The following is a 25,351-nucleotide window of genomic DNA, read 5'->3' on the forward strand; positions in this document are numbered from 1 at the left end:
TCCAGCCTGGGTGACAGAGAGAGACTCTGTCTCAAAAAAAATAAAATAAATAAAAATCTATAAAGATAGAGAAGAGAGTAGTGATTGCTTAGGGTTAGGGAGGGAGTTCAGAGGTATAGGGGTGTCATAGATAAAGGGTATGGGGTTTTTACTGAGGTGATGAAAACTGACTGGTGATGGTAGTACATATCTGCGAATACACTAAAAACCACTGAAATTTACTTCAGATGGATGAACTGTACTATATAAAAATATCTCAATAATGCTGTTTTTAAAAAAGACATAATATGGCTGATACCAGGTCTGGGGCAAAAACATGTGAAAAATGAGCCTGGACTGCTATCTTGTCAGTCAGGTCACAAGGAAAGTATCAGAGACTACATACTAGGTCCTGTTAAAAGGACTTGGGAAGCCACCTTGAAAAGGCACCTTTCACTCGTGTCCGTGTGAAGAGACCACCAAACATGCTTTGTGTGAGCAACAAGGCTGTTTATTTCACCTGGGTGCAGGCGGGCTGAGTCCGAAAAGAGAGTCAGCAAAGGGAGATGGGGTGGGGCTGTTTTATGTGATTTGGGTAGGTAATGGAAAATTACAGTCAAAGGGGGTTGTTCTTTGGCAGGCAGGGGCAGGGGACACAAGGTGCTCAGTGGGGGAGCTTTTGAGCCAGGATGAGCCAGGAGAAGGAATTTCACAAGGTAATGTCATCAGTTAAGGCAGGAACAGGCCATTTTCACTTCTTTTGTGATTCTTCAATTACTTCAGGCCATCTGGATGTATCCGTGCAGGTCACAGGGGATATGATGGCTTAGGTTGGGCTCAGAGGCCTGACAGCACCCACTGATTTTGAACTTCAATAATAATAATAATTGTGTCCAGGCTTAGACTATGATACCTGAAAGTATGGTGCTTTGGCATGATACAGACTTTGAACTGAAGGAGATTAGGAGGGCCTCAGAAACAAAATCTCTCTGACCTTCTCCTGCTCTCCTTTCTCCCCCAAGGTGTATCACAGAAACCAGGATTCCTCTTCCGCCTGCCCACCTCCAGAGCAGATTAGATCCTCTTCCCCAAAGCAAGCCATAAAACATAGAATGGTCACTCTCTGATCCACCTCCCTTGAAAGTAAGTCATAAGACCTTCATTCCAGAGAGGTCCTGCCCATACCTGGAAGGAAGGAATGCAAAACAGAGAGGCCAGGAAGAATCTGAACAAACAGGCCTTGCTGGGTTTATTACCATTAGATCATACTCCTTTTGCCCAATCATGTTTCTCTACACCTATCCACTCCTTTCAGCAAACAGCATAAAATCAGACAGTGTTCTCCCTGGGTCTTTGGGTTTTCATTTATGAAGGCTTCCATGTCACATAGAACTTTGTTAAATTTGTCACGCTTTTCTCTTGCTAACCTATCTTTTGTTATAAGGGTATTGGCTGTGACTCTTGTTACAGGTAGGGAAAAGGTATTACCTTTTTTTGTTTTTGAGATGGAGTTTCGCTCTTGTTGCCCAGGCTGAGGTGCTGTGGTGCGATCTCGGCTCACCGCAACCTCTGCCTCCCAGGTTCAAGCGTTTTTCCTGCCTCAGTCTCTCGAGTAGCTGGGATTACAGGCATGCACCACCACGCCTGGCTATTTTTGTATTTTTAGTAGAGACGGGGTTTCTCCATGTTGGTCAGGCTGGTCTTGAACTGCTGACCTCAGGTGATCCGCCCACCTCGGCCTCCCAAAGTGCTGGGATTACAGGCATGAGCCACCGTGCCCAGCCGGGAAAAGGTATTATCTTTTTGCCCCGATAATTGCAATGCATTGAAACCCATTAAATATGTTTAAGTCCATGAGTTCATAATGATATATCTAAAAAAATTAATTAGTTGCTTTTGGAGGTCACCTGTTGGAGCCAATTCATCTTTAAAATTGATAAATAAATCAAGCATTTACCCAGTTTCTCTATATGAACTATACCATTAGGTAACCAAATAAGGGGAAATGTCCATTTATAAAAGTATTCAAGTAATAAATTAAAAAGAGATGATAAAAGTTAAACCTCCATAGTAATGAAATATGATAATATTAGGGTAAACAGAAACTGGGTGAGGACTATGGGGAAACTCTCTATACTATCTTTGCAACTTTTCTGTAAATCTAAAATTATCCCAAAATAAAGTTTACTTCAAAAAAAAAAGGCTAGGATGGCTATTAAACAAAAGAACATAATGGTAAGTGCTAGCAAAGACATGGAGACACTGAAACTCTCACACTCAGCTAGTGGGAATGTAAAATGGTACAAACACTTTGGAATACAGTCTGGCAGTTCTTCAAAGACTAAACATAGAGTTACTGTATGACCCACAATTCTAACTCCTAAGTATATACCCAAAAGAAATGAAAACATATGTCCATACAAAAACAAGTACATGGACACCCATAGCAGCATTACCCATAATAGCTAAAAAGTAAAAATAACCCAGATGTCCATGAGTTGATGAATGGGTAAATAAAAAGAGCTCTATCCATTCAGTGGAATATTATTCAGCCATAAAAAGGAATAAAGTGCTGGCTGGGCACGGTGGCTCATGCCTATAATCCCAGCATTTTGAGAGGCCGAGGCGAGCAGATCACTTGAGGTAGGGAGTTCAAGACCAAATGGCAAAACCCCAACTCTGCCAAAAAAAAAAAAAAAAAAAAAAAAAAGAAATGAAGTACTAATACATGCTATGTTAAGTGAAAAAAGCTAGTCCCAAAGGACCATATATTATATAATTCTACTTATATGAAATGTCCAGAATAGGCAAATCCATAGGGAATGAAAGCAGATAGGAGTTTATCTAGGCCTGGAAGGGTTGGGAGGAAATGGAGAGTTACAGTGGGTACAGGGTTTCGTTTTGGGGTGATAAATATGTTCTAAAATTGACTATGGTTATGGTTGTACAACTCTGTGAATACACTGTAAACCACTTACTTGTACATTTTAAATAGGTGACTTGTAAGATATATGAATCATATCTCAAAAAAGGCTAGATTAAACTAAATGGATGCACATTTGGGTGACAAAACTTCTTTAAAATGCAAGGAAATGGCCAGGCCTGGTGGCTCACACCTGGAATCCCAGCACTTTGGGAGGCTGAGGCAAAAGGACTGCTTGAGGGCAGGAGTTCGAGACAGCCTGGGCAACATAGTGAGACCTGTCTCTATTATTTTAAAAAATGCAAGGAAATGATTACAATAAAAATCAGTATCGTGGTTGCTTTGTAGGGAAGGGAGCATGTTACAACTGCAGTAGGGCACACAAAGGGTTTTCTGGGGTGGTGGGCAAAATCCTATTTTTTGATCCGGTGGTGGAGCTATCCATTTGTTATGTGAGATATTCTGTGTCTGTGTTTTCTTTTACAATAAAAGTTTTCAAAATGGACTCACTAGCAAATTTGTTTCAAACACAATGTGAAGTCTCCTAGAATCCAACCTTACTGTGGGCCAGGCACCAAGTTTGGTTATGCAGAATACAAGAGATTATGCCTATCCTTGAGGAACTTAACTTTTAGTGGGAGGTTAAAAAAAAAGAGCTAGAGAAAGAACTAGCCCATGTTAAATATTAACTGACACAAAATTTACAGATAATGTACTAAAAGATGTCAACTAGGATTGGGGGGCTAGGGAGTATATCAGAAAAGGAATTTAAGCTACATCATCAAAAGAGGGTAAAACTGAGACAGAGAGATCTTATGCAGGCTACATTATGTCCAGAGGCAAAAAAGAAATAAAGAAAAAATTTTTGAGGACTTTGAGTAAGAGTAGATATTTATTGAGCATATATCAAATCATTTAATCCTCATCACAAACCTATGAAGTGAGTCCTATTATTATTTCCATTTTATAGATGAAGGTACAGAGACAGTCTGTACAGGGTATCAACGGTAGGTACAGTTGAAAAGGTACCCAGGGGAATGGATTGTGAATCCAGACCACCTGGGTTAGAATCCTGGTTCAGTTCTGCTATTAAGCAGCTATGTGACTTCAGGCAAATTACTTGACCTCTGTGTCTTAGTGTTCTACTGTTTAAAATGAGAATGCTAATAGTAGCAACTTCATCATAGGGTTGTTGTAAGGATTAAATTATTTGATGTATCTAAAGCATTTAGAACAGTTTCTGGCAGAAAGTAAGTACTCATTAATATTACATATTATTATAATAACACAATAATAATTTCTAGGAAAAGCACAAGAATTATCCTCCTCCATGTATTCTATTAAATCAGGTATTAAATTACATACTTTTATCTCTTTATGCTCAAGATTGATTATTTATATTTTAGGCTGCTGTTTTATGTTAGACCGAGATCATGCTACTTTTGAAGTAATTCTCCTGTTTCAGCCTCCCGAGTAGCTGGGACTACAGGTGCATGCCACCACGCCTGGCTAAATTTTGCACCTAAAACAGTACAATTTAAAATTATTTGCCAGTCTTCACAAAAAGGGTACCATTTTTCCAGGAAATGGGAAACTCGGCAGTTCCTACTGCAACACTAGCAGAGTAAGGTAAATGATTTTAAATCTTTGCAGAATGTAGAGGCTAAAGATAAACAGAAGAGGGAACTCTGCCGAGGGCATGGCACAGCTTAAAGCAAATATAGATACACACTGAGGGATGTCTGCATAGGTCTTCTGGAGCTGTGTCCATTCAGCCTGTGAGAGCTGAGTGAGCGTAGCAGTAGCAGTAGCCAGCAATGCAGGTACCTAAAGGATCTGTTATGTTACCTTTAAAGGTGTCCCTCTTCTTAGCCCCAACCTAGATGCAGAGGGCAGAATGTATCAGTATTAGGGGTGACAGGTATACAAGCACATACCAAGGGATAAAAGAGATACCTAGGAGGCTAGGCGCAGTGACTCACGCCTGTAATCCTAGCACTTTGGGAGGCCGAGGCAGGTAGATCACCTGAGGTCAGGAGTTCGAAACCAGCCTGACCAATATTGTGAAACCCCGTCTCTACTAAAAATACAAAAATTAGCCAGGAGTGGTGGTGTGCACCTGTAGTCCCAACTACTTGGGAGGCTGAAACAGGAGAATTGCTTGAACCTGGGAGGTGGAGGTTGCAGTGAGCCGAGATTGCACCACTGCATTCCAGCCTGGGTGACAGAGCAACACGCCATCTCAAAAAACAAACAAAAAAAGAGATACCTAGGAAAGGCTGACAGGATCCCAAAATACACATACTTTCCATAAGAAGTATCTTTTAATACTAATTCAGGAGCTCTATACCAGCGTGTGGCCACATAGTCCGTATAAATGTCCCCAGGAGCTGCTAGTGTTCGTGCAAAACCAAAATCACAGAGCTTAGTAATTCCTGACTGGGATACTAAAATATTCTCAGGTTTTATATCTCGATGAATGATCTAAAAAACAAACAGAATACAAAATACATTAAAATGAGATTTCATTATCCAGAATCTCTCAAAAATTATACTGAGAAAATCTAGCTAATTAAGATAGTAAAGTTATTTCCTTACCACATGCAAAGGATTAATTACACAATGCAAATATAGTTATATGTTTTCAATTCTTGCCCCATCCATCACCTCAAAATAAAATGAAGCTAAGAAAACAGACATAATACTAAAAAGGCAAATAACATTCCTGTAAGAAAAACCAAAAGAACTTAATGAGGCTGGGAGTGGTGGTTCATGCATGTAAACCTAGCACTTTGGGAGGCCAAGGCAGGAGGATCACTTGAGGCCAGGAGTTTGAGACCAGCCTGGGTAACAGAGTGAGACCCTGTCTCTAAAAAAAGAAAAAAAAGAAAAAAAGAAAGAAAAACGAAAGAAAGAAAAATAACTTATTGAAATTTTACTTTCCTTTAACCCTATGTCTCACTCCAGTTCCTGCCCTTTCATGTCCTTCACAGCTAAACCTCTTGAGACATTATCTGTACTCATAGTCTTCACTTTCTGACCCAGTCACTCAAGATAATGTAACCTTCTCTTTTGTTCCTACATTGCATTAAACTTCTCTAGCCAAAGCTATCTACATTTTTCCTACATCCACTAGCCACCTCTCCACCCATATCGTACTTGATTTCATAGCATAAAAAAATGCCAACTATTCCTACATTCCTGGTTTCTGAGACCTAAAATGTTCCCAATCTCCTCCTACCTACCTGGCAGCTCCTCTTTCTCTGTCTGTTCCTAAAACATAGGGTCCTTGTCTTAGGCCTTCTTCTCTTCATATGTATCAAGTTTCCTGGTCAATCTCACGTACTCTCTTTTTTGTGGGGTGGGGGAGCCACTTTTGTCACTTGGTTATAGGGACAACACTCTTGGGCTTCTCCCCACTTACTGGCTGCTCCATCTCAATCTGATCAACTCTTTTTAAGAAATTATTTTTTAAAGAGATAGGGTCTTGCTCCATTGCCCAGACCAGAGTGCAAAGGCACAATCAAAGCTCACTGCAGCCTCAAACTCCTGGGCTCAAGCAAGGAGCCTACCACCTGAGACAATCCTACCACCTCAACCTCCTGAGTAGCTAGGACTATAAGCGCATGTCTGTAGTCCTACAGCCTACAGTATTAGGACTACTGGCTAATTAAAAAATTTTTTTTGTAGAGACAGGGTCTGGTTATGTTGCTCAGGCTGATCATGAGTGCTGGGCTCAAGTGATCTTCCCACCTCAGCCTTCCAAAGTGCTAGGATTATAGGTGTGAGCCACCACACCCGGCCTGAATTATTTTTTAACATTGTTAATTTTAATTGATAAATTAAAATTGTATATATCATGTACATGTTGTCTTAAAATATGTATACATTGTAAAATTAGTTAAATCAAGCTAATTAACATTACCTCACATACTTATTTTGTGGTGAGAACACTTAAATTCTACTCTCAGCAATTTTCAAGAATACAATCATTGTTATTAACTAGTTACCATTTTGTATAATAGATCTCTTGAACTTATTCCTTCTTTCTAACTGAATTTTTGTATCCCTTGACCAACATCTCCCCAACCACCCCCACTCTAGCCCCTGGTAACTACCATTCTACTCTCTACTTCTATGAGTTGCACTTTTATAGATTCTGTATGTAAGTAAGATCATGCGGTATTTGTCCTCTGTATGACTTATTTCACTTACCATAACGTCCTCCAGGTTTATCCACATCATCACAAATGACAGGATTTCCTTCTATTCTTATGGCTGAATAGTGCTCCATTGTGTATACATACTACATTTCCTTTATGCATTCATCCTTAATGGACACTTAGGTTGATTTTTTTCTTTTTTTGAGACAGAGTTTTGCTCTGTCGCCCAGGCTAGAGTGCAGTGGCACGATCTCAGCTCACTGCAACCTCTGACTCCTGGGTTCAAGAAATTCTCCTGCCTTAGCCTCCTGAGTAGCTGGGATTACAGGGACATGCCACCACGCCCAGCTAATTTTTGTATTTTTAGTGGAGATGGGATTTCACCAGGTTGTCCAGGCTGGTCTCAAACTCCTGACCTCAAGTGATTCACCTGCCTCAGCCTCCCAAAATGCTGGGATTACATGTGTGAGCCACTGCACCCAGCAACCTTTGCCCATTTTTTATTTATTTTTTTAAAGGCACATGGTTTTGCCACGTTGCCTGGTCTGGTCTTGAACTCCTGGACTCAAGCTATCCTCCCACCTTGGCCTCCCAAAGTGCTGGGATTACAGGTATCAGCCACTGTACCTGGTCCTTTGCCCAATTTTTAATCAGGTTATTTGTTTTCTTACTATTGATTTATTTGAGTTCCTTATATATTCTAGATATTAACCTCTTATTAGATGTATGGTTTGCAAGCATTTTCTCTAATTCTGTGGGTTCTCTCTTCTCTCTATTGTTTCCTTGGATATGCAGAAGTTTTTTTGTTTAATGTAATCCCATTTATCTATGTTTGCTTCTGTTGCCTGTGCTTTTGGGTTCATATCTAAAAAATAATTGCCCAGATCCAATGTCATAGAACTTTTCCCACGTTTTCTTCTAGTAGTTTAACAGTTTCAGATCTTACAATCAAATCTTTATTTTTAGTTGATTTTTGTATATGATTCATCTATTCTTATAGCTTTAGTAACTGTCCATATACTACTGATAATTTCAACATTTCTACGTCTAACAGATATTTCTCCTGGTTTCCACAAGAAGTGAAAGTCCACAATAAATCCCACAAAACTAAGTACAGGCCCTTTAAATTCAGCAAATCTAAAACTAAAAGCGTCTTCTTCTCCCCCAAACCTACTGGTTCTCAACAATCTCCTATTCCAGTGAATGGAACCACCACTTACTCCATAACGCAAGCCAGAAACCAAGGGCATTTTTCTCCCTCCCCACACTCCCTTAACCTAACTACTGCTCTTCCTAGTTCAGGTCTCCCCAGCTGTCTCACAAAATTAATACACAAATCTATCAACTGGTCTCCCTGAATTCACATTCGTGCTCTCCAATTCAGTCTCCACAATGAAGTCACAGTACTATTTTAAAATCAGATGTGTGATCATGTCACTTTTTTTTTTTTTTTTTTTTTTTTTTTTTGAGACAGAGTCTTGCTTTGTCACCAGGCTGGAGTGCAGTGGCGCAATCTCGGCTCACTGCAACCTCTGGCTCCCGGGTTCAAGCTATTCTCCTGCCTCAGTCTCCTGAGTAGCTAGGACTACAGGACTACAGGCATGCGCCACCATGCCCAGCTAATTTTTGTATTTTTAGTAGAGATGGGGTTTCACCATGTTGGCCAGGATGGTCTCGATCTCTTGACCTTGTGATCCGCCCGCCTCGGCCTCCCAAAGTGCTGGGATTACAGGCGTGAGCCACCGTGCCTAGCCTGATCATGTCACTTCTTTGCTTCAAGGATTCCTCATCCTGCAGGATAAATTTTAAACTCCCTAAAATGGCTTATAAGGCCTTGTGAGATTCGGCCCCTACTTACCCTATTAACCTCCTTTCCCTAGCCTATAGAATATTAGTTTCCCGATTTGCCAGGGTTTGTCTAATCTCTATGCATTTGTTGATGCTGCTCCAACTGCCTGGCCAAGCCAGCTATTTCCTCAGGACTCAGCTTATATGTTAGTATTAGATGCTCCTTCTATATGTTCACATCAATCTGCACTTCCCCCTTCATAGCATCTGTCATGCAGTACTGTTGTCTGTTTACTTGTCTGAAACCCCCACTAAACCATAAGCTCCGTGAGGGCAATATACACAACTGTCTTGTTCAATTAATATCTCGTGCTCAGTATAGTGCCTAGAACAAAGAGAAGGCATTTAAAAATTTTATCAAATGAATTACAGAAGCACATACTCATCACCTGTAAAGTATCACAGCACAAGTAGAAATGTCTCAGTGACAGAAATCTGGGATCTTTCCTTGTTTATACAACTTACTACCATAAATCTTTGAGACTGGCTCTTGTTTTGACTCAGTCTCCCTCCATAAATAGCCAAAAAATTAATTTAGGGTAAGCCTTTCTAATTGAGCCACTTTAAAGTTGCCATCTGTCAAAATATATAAATCCTTTTTAACTACCACAATTTTAATTGAGGGCCTACTATATGCCAGGCACTATTCCAAGACCTAAGGATATAATGTGAACAAAAACAGACATTAAAAAGCACATTAAGATACCGCTTCAGGAGCCGGGCGCGGTGGCTCACGCCTGTAATCCCAGCACTTGGGAAGGCCGAGGCAGGTGGATCATGAGGTCAGGAGATCGAGACCATCCTGGCCAACATGGTGAAACCCCGTCTCTACTAAAAATACAAAAATTAGCCGGACATGGTGGCATGTGCCTATAGTCCCAGCTACTCACGAGGCTGAGGCAAGAGAATCGCTTGAACCCAGGAGGCGGAGGTTGCAGTGAGCTGAGATCGTGCCACTGCACTCCAGCCTGGTGACAGAGTGAGACTCCGTCTCAAAAAAAAAAAATAGATACCACTTCAGGCTGGGCATGATAGCTCATGCCTATAATCCCAGCACTTTGGAAAACGGAGGCAGGAAGATCACTTGAACTCAGGAGTTTGAGACAAGCCTGGGCAACATGGTGAGACCTTGGCACTACTAAAAATTAAAAAAAAAAAAAGTTAGCCCAGCTACTCAGGAGGCTGAGGCAGGAAAATTGCTTGAACCTGGGAGGCGGAGGTTGCAGTGAGCTAAGATCACGCCAATACACTCCAGCCTGAGCGACGGAGCAAGACTCTGTCTCGGAAAAAAAAAACAAAAAAACAAAAAAAAAACAGATACAGTTCTTTACCATCACAGAACTCACAGTCAGTTGTAAGAGAAACACCTTACTTCATATAATCACACAAATATAAAATAACACAAGTGCTACAAAGGAAAGGAACATAGCATTATAACTTGAATGGAGACATCCCTGGGGAAAATTCCACTTTTACTAAGATCTGAGGGATGAGCAGAAGTAAACTAGGAAAGAGTGGAAGAAAGATAAATCCAGGAAGATAGACTAGTATGTGCAAAGGTATTGTGTTAAGAGGAAGTATGGTAAGAAAGGTATTTATTGAAAAGTTATATCGCAATTCTGAGATGATTTAAGATGAACTTTGATTATAAATTTCTTTTATAAACAGCAATTAAAGTTTTGATAATCTTTCTCTGTCATTTTCCTCTTCTAATCCCCTAATTCCATTTAACAAATGTATTATGCATGCATATACACACGTGTATACATATCCATAAATATATGTTATCTGACTGCTTCCCAAACACAATAACACTTTTCTCATTCTGCGGTATTTCCTAAGCACAGGCCTTAAGAATTAAAGCTAAGCCGCTCCATACTAAGCTGCTGTGGAGACATGGCATGGTAGAAAGGAAAGAGTATGGACTGTGGAAGGAATCTAGTCCCCTCTTCCATCACTCATTAACTGTATTACAGCAGTCTCCAACCTTTTTGGCACCAGGAACTGGTTTCATGGAAGACAGTTTTTCTACGGACCAGGCTGGGGGATGGTTTCAGGATGCTTCAAGTGCATTACATTTATAGTGCACTTTACTTCTATTATTGTTACATTATACTATACAATGAAATCATTATACAACTTACCATAATGTAGAATCAGTGGGAGCCCTGAGCTTGTTTTCCTGCAACCAGATGGTCCTAACTGGGGGTTATGAGAGACAGTGACAGATTATCAGGCATTAGATTCTCACAAGGAGTGCACAACCTAGATCCCTTGCATGCACAGTTCAGAGTAGGGTTCGCACTCCTATAAGAATTTAATGCCTCCGCTGATCTGATAGGAGGCAGAGCTCAGGTGGTAATGCGAGCAATGCAAAGTGGCTGTAAATACAGATGAAGCTTTGCCTGCTCGCCCACCACTCATCTACTGTGTGGCCTGATTCCTAACGGGCCACAGAATGGTATTGGTTGTGGCCCAGGGGTTGGGGACCCCTCCTGTATGGCATTGGGAAATTCACTTATTAACCTGTGAATTTGTTTATTTGGTTACTATTTAAAAACTCTCATTGGTGGCTCATGCCTGTAATCCCAGCACTTTGGAGCCCAAGGCAGGTAGATCAGTTGAGGTCAGCATTTCAAGACCAAAGTTAGTCAGCCTGGCTAACGTGGTGAAACCCCGACTCTACTAAAAATACAAAAATTAGGTGGGTGTGGTCGTGGGCACCTATAATCCCAGCTACTCAGGAGGCTGAGGCAGGAAAATTGCTTGAACCTGGGAGGTGGAGGTTGCAGTGAACCAAGATCATGCCACTGCACTCCAGCCTGAGTGACAGAGTGAAACTCCATCTCAAAAATAAATAAATAAAATAAAAATAAAATAAAAACTCTTATCTCACAATCAAATGGTTAGTTTTGTTTTACATCAAAAGCATTTAGCTCCACGTGGATGAGGGCAACAGCGGGCCATCCTTGGGAATATCGTATTACTGGTATTTAGTCAGAAATTATCCTATTGACTTTCTTGCCCATCCTATGCTGTACTACTATATCGTTTGTGCCACGAAACTTAGCACTTCATCATCTACACTTTTATACTTATTGTACCATCTGTCTAAGCCTATTTTCTCAACTATAGTCTTTGAAGGCAAAATATCTACTTATTTTGTATCCCCAATATTATTTAGTATGGGTCTATCCAAACACACTGATTATTGTTTTAAGAAAATGTAGGCCGGGCGCGGTGGCTCACGCCTGTAATCCCAGCACTTTGGGAGGCTAAGGTGGGCGGATCACGAGGTCAGGAGTTTGATATCAGCCTGACCAACATGGTGAAACCCCGTCTCTACTAAAAATACAAAAATTAGCCGGGCATGATGGCACGCACCTGTAAACCCAGTTACTTGGGAGGCTGAGGCAGGAGAATCGCTTGAACCCAGGAGAAGGAGGCTGCAGTGAGATCACGCCATTGCACTCCAGCCTGGGCTACAGAGCAAGACTCTGTCTCAAAATAAAATAAAATAAAATAAAATAAAAATACAAAAATTAGCCGGGCCTGGTGGCAGGAGCCTGTAATCCCAGCTACTCAGAAGGGTGAAGCAGGAAGAATCGCTTGAACCCAGAAGGCGGAAGTTGCAGTGAGCCAAGATCCTGCCATTGTACTCCAGCCTGGGTGACAGAGAGAGACTCTGTCTCAAAAAAAAATACTGTAATAACCTCTGACTTCACCCTTTGTTTTCATCCCTCTCATATCTAATTACTTTCCAAGTCCTGTGATTTTCCTTTTGAAATATTTCCATCCTATCCCTCGGCCATCCTTCCTCTTCTTCCCATTGCTACTTAGTCCAAACCGTTACCACCCACACATCTAGATTGTCACAACAGCTACCTGTCTGATCTCTCTGGGTCTCTATCTACTCATATCTTCTACTCATGTTAAAATAAAATTAGATTTTGTTTTCATCCAGTCACAGCAATGCTCAAGAACCTTCAATGGGCTGGGTGTGGTGGCATGTGCCTGTAGTCCTAGCAACTTGGGAGGCTGAGGCAGGAGGATCACTTGAGCCCAGAAGTTGGAGGCTGCAGTGAGCTATGATCATGCTACTGCACTCCCATCTGGGCAACAAAGCAAGATCCTGTCTCAAGAAAAACAAAAATAAAAAAACAACAAAATCTTCAGTAGTTTCCCAGGATCCTCAGGAAAGAGTCCACCCTCCTGTGGGTAAATTTCAAGGTTCTGGAAAATCTCTCCCCTGTGAACCTGTGTAATCTTATCTTCCTCTATCTGTTGTTCCCTGTAACCTGACTTAACAGCACTCTCTGAAGTCCCCTGCTCTGGTCTACTTCTATTTTCACAATGGTACCCCACCTGAATGCATTTTCTCCTCTACTCCAACAAAATCCTAGCTACAGTTCAAAATTCTACTTTCTTTAGTTTTACCTCATCTTGGAAGTCTTCTACTGTCAGTTTAGCCCAGACTGAGATCTCCTTTTATTCAAGAAACATTTTTAGAGTCTAATATAGACAAGGCTCTAAACAGATACAAAGATAACACCACTATTCTTGACTCCCTACCAGCTTTCTTTTCTTTTCCTTTTTTTCTTTTCTTTCCTTAACACAACTATTAATATTCCTCACTCCAAACCAGCTTGCTATATTTATTTATTTATTTATTTATTTTATTTACTTACTTACAGAATCTTGCTCTGTCAACCAGGATGCAGTGGTGCAATCATAGCTTACTGCAGCCTTGACCTCCCAGGCTCAAACAATCCTCCCACCTCGGCCTCACAAGTAGCCGGGAGTACAGGATTGTGCACGATGTCTGATGCCCAGCTAATTTATTTTTTATTTTTAGTAGAGACAAGGTCTTGCTATGTTGCCCAGGCTGGGCTTGAACTTTTGAGCTCAAGTGATCCTCCTGCCTCCGCCTCTCAAAATGCTGAGATTAGAGGTGTGAGCTACTATAGCCAGCCTACCAGCACTATCTACTGAGCACTTAAAATGTGCCTGACACAGTTTAAATGCTTTATACCTAGTACCTAATTTGATCTTTTAAAAAATCTGTGCCAGGTGCAGTAGCTCACACCTGTAATCCAGCATTTTGGGAGGCTGAGGCGGGCAAATCACTTGAGCCCAGGAGTTTGAGACCAGCCTGGGTAACATGGGAAAACCCCATCTCTACAAAATATTGGCCAGGTGTGGTGGTTGATTGAGGAGGAGCACCGTCATCTCGGACAAACACCGAGATGTTTCAAGGAAAGGCAGGAGAATTGCTTGAACCCAGGAGGCAGAGGTTGCAGTGAGCCAAGATCATGCCATTGTACTCCAGCCTGGGCAACGAGAGCAAAACTCCATCTCAAAAACCAACCAACCAACCAAACAAAAAACCTGCTGAGCTAAACACTTACAAGCCAATGCTAAAGTCAACACTAAACATCAGAATAGCTGTGATCTTTCCTCTTCCTTGATTTTTCATAGGTTAAATGACAAGGCCTCAAACCGCTCCGCCACTTTATATCTCCTTTCTTCCCCTAAAAGCATCCACAATTTACTTACTATTCCCCCCGCCTTTTTTTTTTGTGAGGCGGAGTCTTGCTAAACCTCCCTTTATATGAGCAACTCTCCATTAAGCCACAGACCTGACTTTCAATGTTTTAATATACTTTCTCTAATAATAGTGCTCCAGCTGACTATTGATTCTACTAAACAAAATTACTGATACTGCCTTTACCATCCCATACTTGGTCTGCCTTATAGTTGGAATTACTGAGTGCTCAATATTTTTTGGTTCTGCAACTAAAAGATAGTGCCCCCTATTCCCTATCCCCATTTTCAGGATGTCTATTATTATTGTATAGAAAAAGAATGTTAGCCACCTTCATAAAAATAAAACAATGTATAAGGAGCACTTATGATTCATATTCATCCTACAAATTGGCTTATTCTGAAGCACTTACATTATTACTGTGAAGATAGTCAATTGCTCGAAGGATCTGGAAGAGGTATTTTCTAAGTCGCTTACTCTCTAGTCCATGACAATAATGTTGTAACTCATCTAATACTGTGTGGTCAATAAATTCAAATACCAAATGAATTTTCTTTTTCTGTCTAAAAACTTCAATCAGATTGACCAGGTTTTCGTGATGAAATTGCTATTGACAAAAGAAACAACACAAATTTTTAATTATTTCAAGCCTAACAATTTGTACATATAACGTGTAAATTTTGTAAAGAAACAGTCATATTCTTAGCTTTGTTCCATGCATTTCTTTTTTCTTTTTTTTGAGATGGAGTCTTGCTCTGTTGCCAGGCTGGAGTGCAGTGGCACAATCTTGGCTCAGTGCAACCTCCACCACCCTATTTCAATCAATCCTCCTGCCTCAGCCTCCTGAACAGCTGGGATTACAAGCGTGCACCACCATGCCCAGCTCATTTTTGTACTTTTAGTAGAAACAGGGTTTCACCATGTTGGCCAGGCTGGTCTTGAACTCCTGACCTCAGATGATCCTCCTGCCTCAGCCTCCCCAACTCCTGGAATTGTAGGTGTGCACCATCATGCCCAGCCTATGTTCCATGCATTTCAACTGAAATTTCTCAACCAATGTGCTTCCATTCCTATTTTAAGAAAATGTAATCCATTTTATAATCAATATTTATAGGACAAAGTGAGATATATTACTTTATCTCAAGTTGGCATTTGGTTGCTTATTAAAATAATTTAATGTACTATAACTTAGTATTCTGTTGAAAGATATCCTGCTATTTTTAAACTTGGTTTGTGGTTAAATTTAACACCCAAAATTTAAAAGGCCCTTATGTTTTCAAATGAGTATGGATTTCAACACGATTAAGTATGTGATCTGAATTTATATAAATTAATTATTCTCTAATTTTAATCCTAAACTCTAGAAAGTAAACCATAAGTTCTAGGGAGCATCATAAATTCATTAGACTATAACAAAAGAACACCAAAATATATGCAAAATCTTCAGATATGTGAACTACCAATTTATAACCACAGAAACTTTACATAAATATGTAATTATTTGTGGGTGAACGTTTGTTCGTTGTCTGTACTCTTCTATTAAACAACCACCTTTTTAGACTGGCAACAATTATTGCTAAAATAATTTTAAAATGTAAATGATGCCCATGTATCAGCTTAGGAAACAAATGAGATTTAATATTGTATGCTACTTATTCTATTTTTCATCACACTGACTTAATTATAATCAATTCTGAAATATTTAACCATTTTGTTCAAACTATCAAGAATATGTGTTCAATTAGCTAAAAATGAAGGGTGTTTTTTTGTGTTTTTTTTTTAAGAGAACGAATCTTGCTATATTGCCAGGCTGGTCTCGAACTCCTGGCCTCAAGTGATCTTCCTGCCTTGGCCTCCCAAGTTGCTAGGACTACAGGCATGAGCCACTGTTCCTAGCTCTAGAAAACTATACCTTTATGAAAATATATTTGCCTTCATTCCAATAACACAGTGTCAATTTTTCTACTTCTCTGTAACTAACGAAGAGACTAAAGTCCTTAAAACATGACTAGAGAAAAACATCCAAAATATAACACCAGATTCCTTTCCCTTTTGCTCCAAATTTCCCTGGTTGGCAAGATGCCACAGTGCTGCAGCAATAGCATACTGACAGCAGTGAAAAGAATTGACTGTTGGCTGGGCATGGTGGTGCACGCCTATAATCCCAGCATTTTGGGAGGCTGAGGCGGGCAAATCACATGAGGTCAGGAGTTCGAGACCAGCCTGGTCAACATGGTGAAACACCATCTCTACTAAAAACACAAAAATTAGCCCAGCGTGGAGGTGGGCACCTGTAATCCCAGCTACTAGAGAGATTAAGAGAGGAGAATCGCTTGAACCCAGGAGGTAGAGGTTGCAGTGAGCCGAGATTGTGCCATCGCACTCCAGCCGGGGTGACAAGAGTGAAACTCCGTCTCAAGGAATTGACTGCTTTTGGACACTACCATATTAATCCTCTACTTAAGGAAAATTACTGGTTTCCTGTCCAGTCTTTATTTTAAAGGCAAAAGCAGTGAAAGTAGGGAAGGGGTAATATGAATAAGCATTGTAGAAGATCCATTCAGGGATGAGGAATTAGGTACAGTATTTACTCAGATAAACCATGAAATGAAATCCCTAGAAATGCTCTAGTACCCCTCTTCAAGTTGTTTAATTTTTTCTCCATTACTAGACAACTTTTCTACAGATATTCTCACTAATTACTCTAACTGTAATTTATTTAATGAAATTCTAGCATAAAAATTTAGTTTGGGTCGGGCCGGTGGCTCACTTCTATAATCCCAGCACTTTGGGAGGCCAAGGCAGGCGGATCACCTGAGGTCGGGAGTTCAAGATCAGCCTGACCAACATGGAGAAACCCTGTCTCTACTAAAAATACAAAATTAGCCTGGCATGATGGTCCATGCCTGTAATCCTAGCTACTCAGGAGGCTGAGGCAGGAGAATCACTTGAACCCGGGAGGCCGAGGTTGTGGTGAGCTGAGATTGTGCCATTACACTGCAGCCTGGGCAACAAGAGTGAAACTCTGTCTAAAAAAAAAAAAAAAAGTAATTTGAATTAAGTAATTATGACAAGTTTTTTAGACTAAGAATATTAACTAGTCCAAGAAATCTCTCTAGTGGAATTAGATTACATCAAATTTAAAATCCTATAAAAAGCCAGTGAGTGCCAGGTGCAGTGGCTCACACCTGTAATCTCAGTACTTTGGGAGGCTGAGGTGGGCAGATCACATGAAGCCAGGAGTTCTAAATCAGCCTGGGCAACATGGTGAAACCCCGTCTCTACTAAAAATACAAAAATTAGCTGGGCGTGGTCGTACGTGCCTGTAATCCCAGCTACTTGGAGGCTGAGGCATGAGAATTGCTTGAACCTGGGAGGCAGAGGTTGCAGTGAGCCAGGATCGTGCCACTGCACTCCAGCCTGGGCGACAGACAGAGTAAGACTGTCTCAGAACAATAACAACAACAATAACAAAAAGCCAATGAGAATAGTTAGGGTATCTCAAAATTATCTGCATAACAGTTGTTACAGTAAAACACATATTCAAGTTCATCTCTGTATTGTCACATACTGGTTATTTTCCAAAATGATTAAATAGAAAAAAAATAATCAGTTTAAGTGCAACAGTTGAAGAAAGAGCAAGAGATACTGCCTTGGGGGAAAAAAAATCTCCTAATCAGATTTTCATTCACAGTACACAATTGCCTTATTTATAGTATTATGTTTTAGGTCATGAGGACAGGAACTGATATCTTTCACAAAATCATAACATCTTTACTGACTCACTTTTCATTGTCTAGAAATAGAGCTGTTCTATTTATTTATTTATTTATTTATTTGAGATGGAGTCTCGCTCTGCTGCCCAGGCTGGAGTGCAGTGGCGTGGTCTCGGCTCACTGAAACCTCCGCCTCCCGGGTTCAAGTGATTCTCCTGCCTCAGCCTCTTGTGTAGCTGGGATTACAGGCCCCTGCCACCATGGCCGGCTATTTTTTTTTTTTTTTGAGACAGAGTCTCACTCTGTCGCCCAGACTGGAGTGCAGTGGCGCAATCTCAGCTCACTGCAACCTCCTCCTCCTGGGTTCAAGCAATTCTCCTACCTCAGCCTCCCAAGTAGCTGGGACTACAGGCACACACTGCCATGCCTGGCTAATTTTTTGTATTTTAGTAGAGACAGGGTTTCACCATGTTGCCCAGGCTGGTCTCGAACTCCTGAGCTCAGGCAATCCGCCCGCCTCGGCCTCCCAAAGTGCTAGGATTACTGGCGTGAACCACCGCGCCCAGCGTAGAGCCATTCTAATAATCCACAGATGCCTAATATATTTCCTCAAATTAGGCCAGGCACAGTGGCTCATGCCTGTAATCCTAGCTCTTTCACAGGTCCAAGACAGGAAGATCGCTTAAGCCCAGATGACGGAGGCTGCAGTGAGCTATGATCATGCCACCGCGCTGCAGCCTGGGCAACAGGGAGACTCCATTTCTTTAAAAAAAAAAAAAAAAAGAGAAAGAGAAAGAAGGCAAATTGATCCATCATATCTCATATAGACTTACAAAGAAAGAAGAAAATATTTTTGTATCAGATAAAGCAAACAAGAACATCTGCTGCATATGAAACAGCTATACTATATCGTCAAGATCATAAACCTTAAAGGATGTAAATAGATTCCAATAAATAGAATACATACATATTTAAATATTTTTAAAATCATTAATTTTCTACCCCAACCCTAAGGAATGTTAATGCTCCTTTCTCCACACTCCTCAGTTGTTTCTCCTGGGGTGAACTGTCACACCTACATAGGATTCTATCTTCTTCCCTGATCTCTCCTGATATTGTTCCTCATTTCTAAAAGCCTACTGGTCATCTTTACTTAAATGTACTCCTGTCACCTCAAATTCAACATTTCCAAAACTGAAGTAGTTCCCAAACCATGTCTCTTTCAAGTCTTTCGTATTTCTATCAATTGTATCAATCACTGAACCTCAGAGACCTTTGACTCCTTCTATAGTCTTCTACACTCTTTCATGTCTTTTTTTTTTTTTAGACAAGGTGTTGCTCTGTTGCCCAGGCTGGAGTGCAATAGTGTGATCTCGGCTCACTGCAACCTCCTCCTCTTGGGTTCAAGCAATTCTTCTGCCTCAGCCTCCCGAGTAGCTGGGATTACAGGCATGCACTACCATCCCCGGCTAATTTTTGTATTTTTAGTAGAGATGGGGGTTTCACTATATTGGCCAGGCTGGTCTCGAACTCCTGACCTCAGGTGATCTGCCTGCCTCAGCCTCCCAAAGTGCTGAGATTACAGGCGTGAGCCACAGCGCCCTTTTTTTTTTTTTTCTTTTTTTGAGATGGAGTCTCACTCTGACGCCCAGGCTAGAGTGCAGTGGCGTGATCTCGGCTCACTGCAACCTCCACCTTCTGGGTTTGAGCGATTGTCGTGCCTCAGCCTCCTAAGTAGCTGGGATTACAGGGGCGCGACACTATGCCTGGCTAATTTTTTTTTTTTTTTTTTCCTTTTCTTTTGAGACGGAGTCTTGCGCTGTCGCCCAGGCTGGAGTGCAGTGGCGCTATCTCGGCTCACTGCAAGCTCCGCCTCCCGGGTTCACGCCATTCTCCTGCCTCAGCCTCCGCAGTAGCTGGGACCACAAGCGCCCGCCACCTCGCCCGGCTAATTTTTTGTATTTTTTAGTAAAGACGGGGTTTCACCGCGTTAGCCAGGATGGTCTCGATCTCCTGACCTCGTGATCCACCCGCCTCAGCCTCCCAAAGCGCTGGGAGCGTGAGCCACCGCACCCGGCCTTAATTTTTTTTGTTTAATTTTTAGTAGAGACGGGGTTTCACTATGTTGTCCAGGACGGTCTTGAACCCCTGACCTCAGGTGATCCACCCGCCTCGGCCTCTCAAAGTGCTGGGATTACAAGCGTGAGCCACCGCACCCGGCCTCATGTCTTTTTTTGTTTGTTTTTTTACAATACAGCATGTTCTAACTTTACTTTTCATTCACATTGCTGCATTTTAGCAAGGGTCCTCAGACATTTTCCAAAATTCCTTAATTGAACTCCTAACAGACCTATTTTTACTCTTAGTCCTCCAATCTATTCTGCACAATAGTGGTAGATTAAAATTTACATTTCTTTACATTCAATTCAAAACCTTCACGACTTTCCACCTCTTACAAAATCAAGTTTTGACTCCTTAGCCTAAAAGACTTTAAAATCTACCTCCAATTTACTGTTCTAATATACCTCTTTCCAATTCTGCTCAGAAAACTCTACAGGCACATGTCTTTGCTCTTTGTCCTTTCCACTTTGCCCTTTATCCTTTGTCCTTCTTTAGTCTCTTTTGAGTTTATGTTGTTCCTCTAACCTAGAGCACAACAGTTTCTCCCTCTTATCTAAACCCTCCACATCCTTCAAAGCCAAATTCATGTCCCATTTCCTCAAAAAAACTTTCCCTACCAGGGAAAGGACTTTGTGTTGATTCCTTGGCATTTATTATGAGCCACTTTTTATTCAGTATGATTTTCATATACTCTCCTTTCTGATTAAATTATAGAAGTCTTTAAGGGCAGGAACTATCTTTTACCTCCTTATAGTCTCAGTACCTAGCACCATGCCTTGCACATAGCAGAAATTTTTATTAAGTATTATACTTGAATATTTCTGAATAATTATTAAACAATATTGGTGTAGCTTTTGTTACATACCCCAAAACACATATATCTTGTATCACTATAAAATTACAAAATGTAGATAAGATAGAGTATTACACTTGTTTCTACATAATATGAATCAGTACATGTGTGAACTAAAATATTTTATGCAATTTTTTATTCCATAACAATTTTTCTTTTGACTTAGATAAGGCAAAAGAAGCAAACCTTTAGAAACTTTATTTCTCTCATCGCAATTTTGTTGACAGATTGTTCTGGTTTCTCATAAAATATCTTAATGGCCACTATCTGCCCAGTATTCTTATGTTTACATTTCATGACTGTTCCGTAACTTCCCTCTCCCACTTTTCCAAGGGTTTCATACATCTCCATTTTCAAGCTGGGCTTTTACTACTTTATAGAAATAAAGAAAGAAAATGGAAAATGTTAAACGTTTATACTTTTATTTATTAAAACTAAATAATGCATATCCACAATAAACCCACAGTCTCAAATACAGAGACATTAAAAAAAAAAAGGAATCTTTTCCACTGAGCCTTTTTGTCTTTGGGAACTAAAGACAGCTTGAGTAAGGTGTCCTTCTGAGGCTCCACCTCTCACCAGAACTCAGGGGTACTCCTGCTGTCTCGGTCATGCCCATCAACACTGAGACTACCACACTATAAGTCACCATCCATCAAGCATGGGGTCCCTACACTTCCTGTCATGTTCCTGTCAAATAATAGGTTCCCGCACTACTGCAGTCGCCCACTTATCAGGCCCAAGGTCCTAAAAAAAGCCTGGTCTCGCCCGCAACTCAAACCAGACGTCTTAGGATGCCGGACCGGCGTCACGCCCCACGTCCCGCTGTTGACTTTATCCAAACAGCCGCCGCCGCCTCAGCCCATTCTGTGGTCCCGCTGGTCTGGCTCTGCGTAGTTCCAGTGGAGCCACCGAACACTGATACTACTTTGTTAGCCCCGCAAGGAACCGGCCACTTGCTACCATGGAAACGCCGGCGGAGTTGCTGCGTTCTAGCCCTCGTGCGCAAGACCGGAACATGGGCAGGGTCCCGACCCGGAAGGGGAAGTGGGAAGAAACGGAAACCTACTCTGGGTAGGCGCAAGGTGGAAGAGTGCTGTGCTTGGGAATGGGGGAGGGGAGTACAGATTGCTGTCGCAGCTGAGCCTCCTCACAAGGTTGCTTTTGAATGTGGATAGGGAGGATCCGCATCTTTTTTTTTTTTTTTTTTTTGAGATAGTCTAGCTCTGTCGCCCAGGCTGGACTGCAGTGTCGCCGATCTCGGCTCACTGCAATCTCCTCCTTCCAGGTTTAAGTGATTTTCCTGCCTCAGCCTCCCGAGTAGCTGGGATTACAGGCGTGTGCCACCACGCCCGGATAATTTTGTATTTTTAGTAGAGACGGGGTTTCTACCATGTTGGCCAGGCTGGTCTCGAACTCCTGACCTCAGGTGATCCGCCCGCCTCAGGCTTCCAAAGTGCTGGGATTACAGGCGTAAGCCACCGCCCCCGGTCAAGAACACTTGCCATATGCCTTTTAATTTTTTCCAACTGCTAGTAATGTTTTTTAAAGAAAAAAAACCTCCCTCACCACGTGTCAAACTCTAGGAAAGCAAGTAATTCGAAGAGTTCCACCATATACGAAATGATGTACAAGAGCACGGAAATAAAGAGGCCAGTGTCTAACTGCTTAAGTAGACATAGAGTTCAACTGGAATGACAGTCCCTAATGAATAACCACCATATCACTAGACCAAGTGCCTAGGGAGTGCTTTCTTTATTGAATAGGGCTTTCTTTGCTTTCTTCTATAAAATGAGTTAAATGTAAAAAAGCGAAATCTCGCTATGCTTCCGCTAAATAAGAGGAAAGGCATTATTTAATAAATCTAGTCTGGTGGGTCCCACCCAGCATGCATATTTAAATCACACCTGGAGAGCTTTTAGAAAGCATCCCAACCCCCACCTCCACACCCCTGCCCCAATGCCAGAGCACCTGATTTAATTGGGATAGCGTAAATAAATTAGTATTTTTGAAGCTTCTCAAGTTTTTTCTATGCTGCTAGGGTTTATATTGAGAGAAAGGAGAAGTGGTCATCGTTTTCATTGATCACCTAAAATATTCAGAATTGTCTTTTCTTTGAAGGTTATTCGGACGGGCGCAGTGGCTAACGCCTGTAATCCCAGCACTTTGGGACGCCCAGGCGGGCGGATCAAGAGGTCAGGAGATCGAGACCATCCTGGCTAACACGGTGAAACCCCATTTCTACTAAAAAATAGAAAAAATTAGCTGGGCGTGGTGGCGGGCGCCTGTAGTCCCAGCTACTCGGGAGGCTGAGGCAGGAGAATGGCGTGAATCCGGGAGGCAGAGCTTGCAGTGAGCAGAGATCGCACCACTACACTCCAGCCTGGGTGGCAGAGCGAGACTTCATCTCAAAAAAAAAAAAAAAAAAAAGTTATTCAACCACAATATAAAATACCTTCTATAAATAAGAATGTCATAGTAAATCTTATAGTGGGCTCAAACTTGGTGTAAGCATATTATTTGTTGTGGGCTAAATATTTGCAAGGAGGCTGCGCACAGTGGCTCACACCTGTAATCCCAGGGAGGCCAAGGTGGGCAGATCACTTGAGCCCAGGAGTTCCAGACCAGCCTGGGCAAGAGGGCAAAACTCCATCTCTACAAAAAATTAGCCGGGCATGGTGGTGCACACCTGTGGTCCCAGCTACTTGGGCATCTGAAGGAGAATTACTGGAGCCCAGAAGGTCAAGGCTGCAGTGAGCCCTGTTCACACCACTGCACTCCAACCTGGGTGACAGAGCAAGACTCTGTCTCAAAAAATAAAAAAATTTGCCCAGGACAAAGATGAACCAAACTGAGTCCCTGCCCTCAATGAACTCATAATCCAGAGCTACAGAACTGATAACAGCATACAGTTAATAGATTTAAAATTATTCCTTCTACAAGTAGGTTATGGCAGGCCTGGTTAACAAGGACAGCCAGTGATTCTTGCTAATACACAGCTGTAAGACTTTATGATGCACATTCACTGAATCAGTTAAAAGTGTTATATCATTTTGGAAAATAACAAACTGTTTCCAAAACAATTATAAATCCCTGTAGTCACTGAATTCCTTACCTCTATTGCCTCCAGTTCCCATCTTCAGGACTTCGTTGGTGGGTCAGGAGGACTCTGAGCACTTTTGTATCCATTCTTCAGCTCAACAGGGAAAGAGGGGGTAGGAGGAGGACCTCAGCATTGCCCTAATCTTGCCCATAGTTCCATGGAACCAGAAAGGGTTAACTTTTCCCACTTTCCTTGTACCTCCCTTTCTTCAAACCCTGAATTCTGTCTCTGCTTTCAGTGACTGCCTTGACTGATAAATTACAAGGGTTTTTTTGGTTGTTGCGGGATTTTTTTGAGGCAGGGTCTCAGTGGCATGATGATGGCTCACTGCAGCTTCAACTTCCTCGTCTCAAGCGATTCTTCTGCCTCAGCCTCCTGAGTTGCTGGGACTATTGGTGTGCGCCACCATGCCTGGCTAATTTTACTTTTTGTAGAGACAGGATCTCCTATGTTGCCCAGGCTGGTCTTCAACTCCTGGCATCCCAAAGTATTAGGATTACAGGCATGAGCTAATGCCCCAGCTCATGAGGGATATTTTTAAGATACAGTTTCTCTTTACCATTTTTCTCCATGTAACCCTACCTGTGTGTCTTCCTCCTTTGCTATTGGAAGGGTTAGGACTGCAATGGCAGAAAGGCAAAAAAATTAAGAATATTCAGCTTTTAATTTAAAAAACACATTGCGAATGTCTAACAGGACCTACCAAGAGTTAGGCCTGGCTAACCTGATCACCAAGGCAGTCACTGGAAGCAGAGAGGGAATTCAGGGTTTGAAGAAAGAGGTACAAGGAAAGTCGGAAAAGTTAACTCTGCTTCCATGGAACCAGGGGCAAGGCTGAGGCAATGCTAAGGTCCTCATTCCACCCTCCCTTTACCTGTTGAACTGAACAGTTCCCCAAATGGATACAAAAGTACTCAGAGTCCTTAGTATAACAAAGTCCTGAAGGTAGGAATTGGAAGCAATAGAGGGAAGGACAGTGACCACAGAAAATATTCAAGGTCTGTGGGAGGTCGACACCTCTGAACCCCCTGGTGGTGGGGGACCCTTCTGGCCCATTTGCACCTTTCTTGCTAGTGTAGAAAACCTGAAGTTATCTCAGG

At 41.7% G+C, this 25,351-nt stretch overlaps 1 protein-coding gene across 25 annotated transcripts in view; it reads right to left on the reverse strand.

Annotated features, from left to right (window-relative positions):
* The window catches only part of CDKL3 (cyclin dependent kinase like 3), a 134,802-nt gene that overhangs the window by 108,845 nt on the left and 606 nt on the right, over positions 1-25,351 (reverse strand). For 6 of the 25 annotated variants that reach the window (XR_008625435.1, XM_055112658.2, XM_055112675.1 and 3 more), the window contains exons 1-4: positions 21,952-22,102; positions 21,335-21,520; positions 14,871-15,065; positions 5,208-5,386 (exon numbers count right to left, since the gene is read on the reverse strand). Coding sequence is in view for 21 of the 25 variants with exons in the window: in XM_055112658.2 (XP_054968633.1) it covers positions 5,208-5,386; positions 14,871-15,065; positions 21,335-21,499 (539 nt within the window). In the remaining 4 variants the exon portion in view is untranslated. Of the gene's footprint in view, positions 1-5,171; positions 5,387-14,870; positions 15,066-21,334; positions 21,521-21,951; positions 22,124-25,351 lie in introns of those variants that run through there. The other 19 variants (XM_055112668.1, XM_055112671.1, XM_055112661.1 and 16 more) reach the window with 7 other exon arrangements.

Source organism: Pan paniscus, chromosome 4 (assembly GCF_029289425.2).
Source record: "Pan paniscus chromosome 4, NHGRI_mPanPan1-v2.0_pri, whole genome shotgun sequence".
In the NCBI taxonomy this organism is placed as follows: Eukaryota; Metazoa; Chordata; class Mammalia; order Primates; family Hominidae; genus Pan; species Pan paniscus.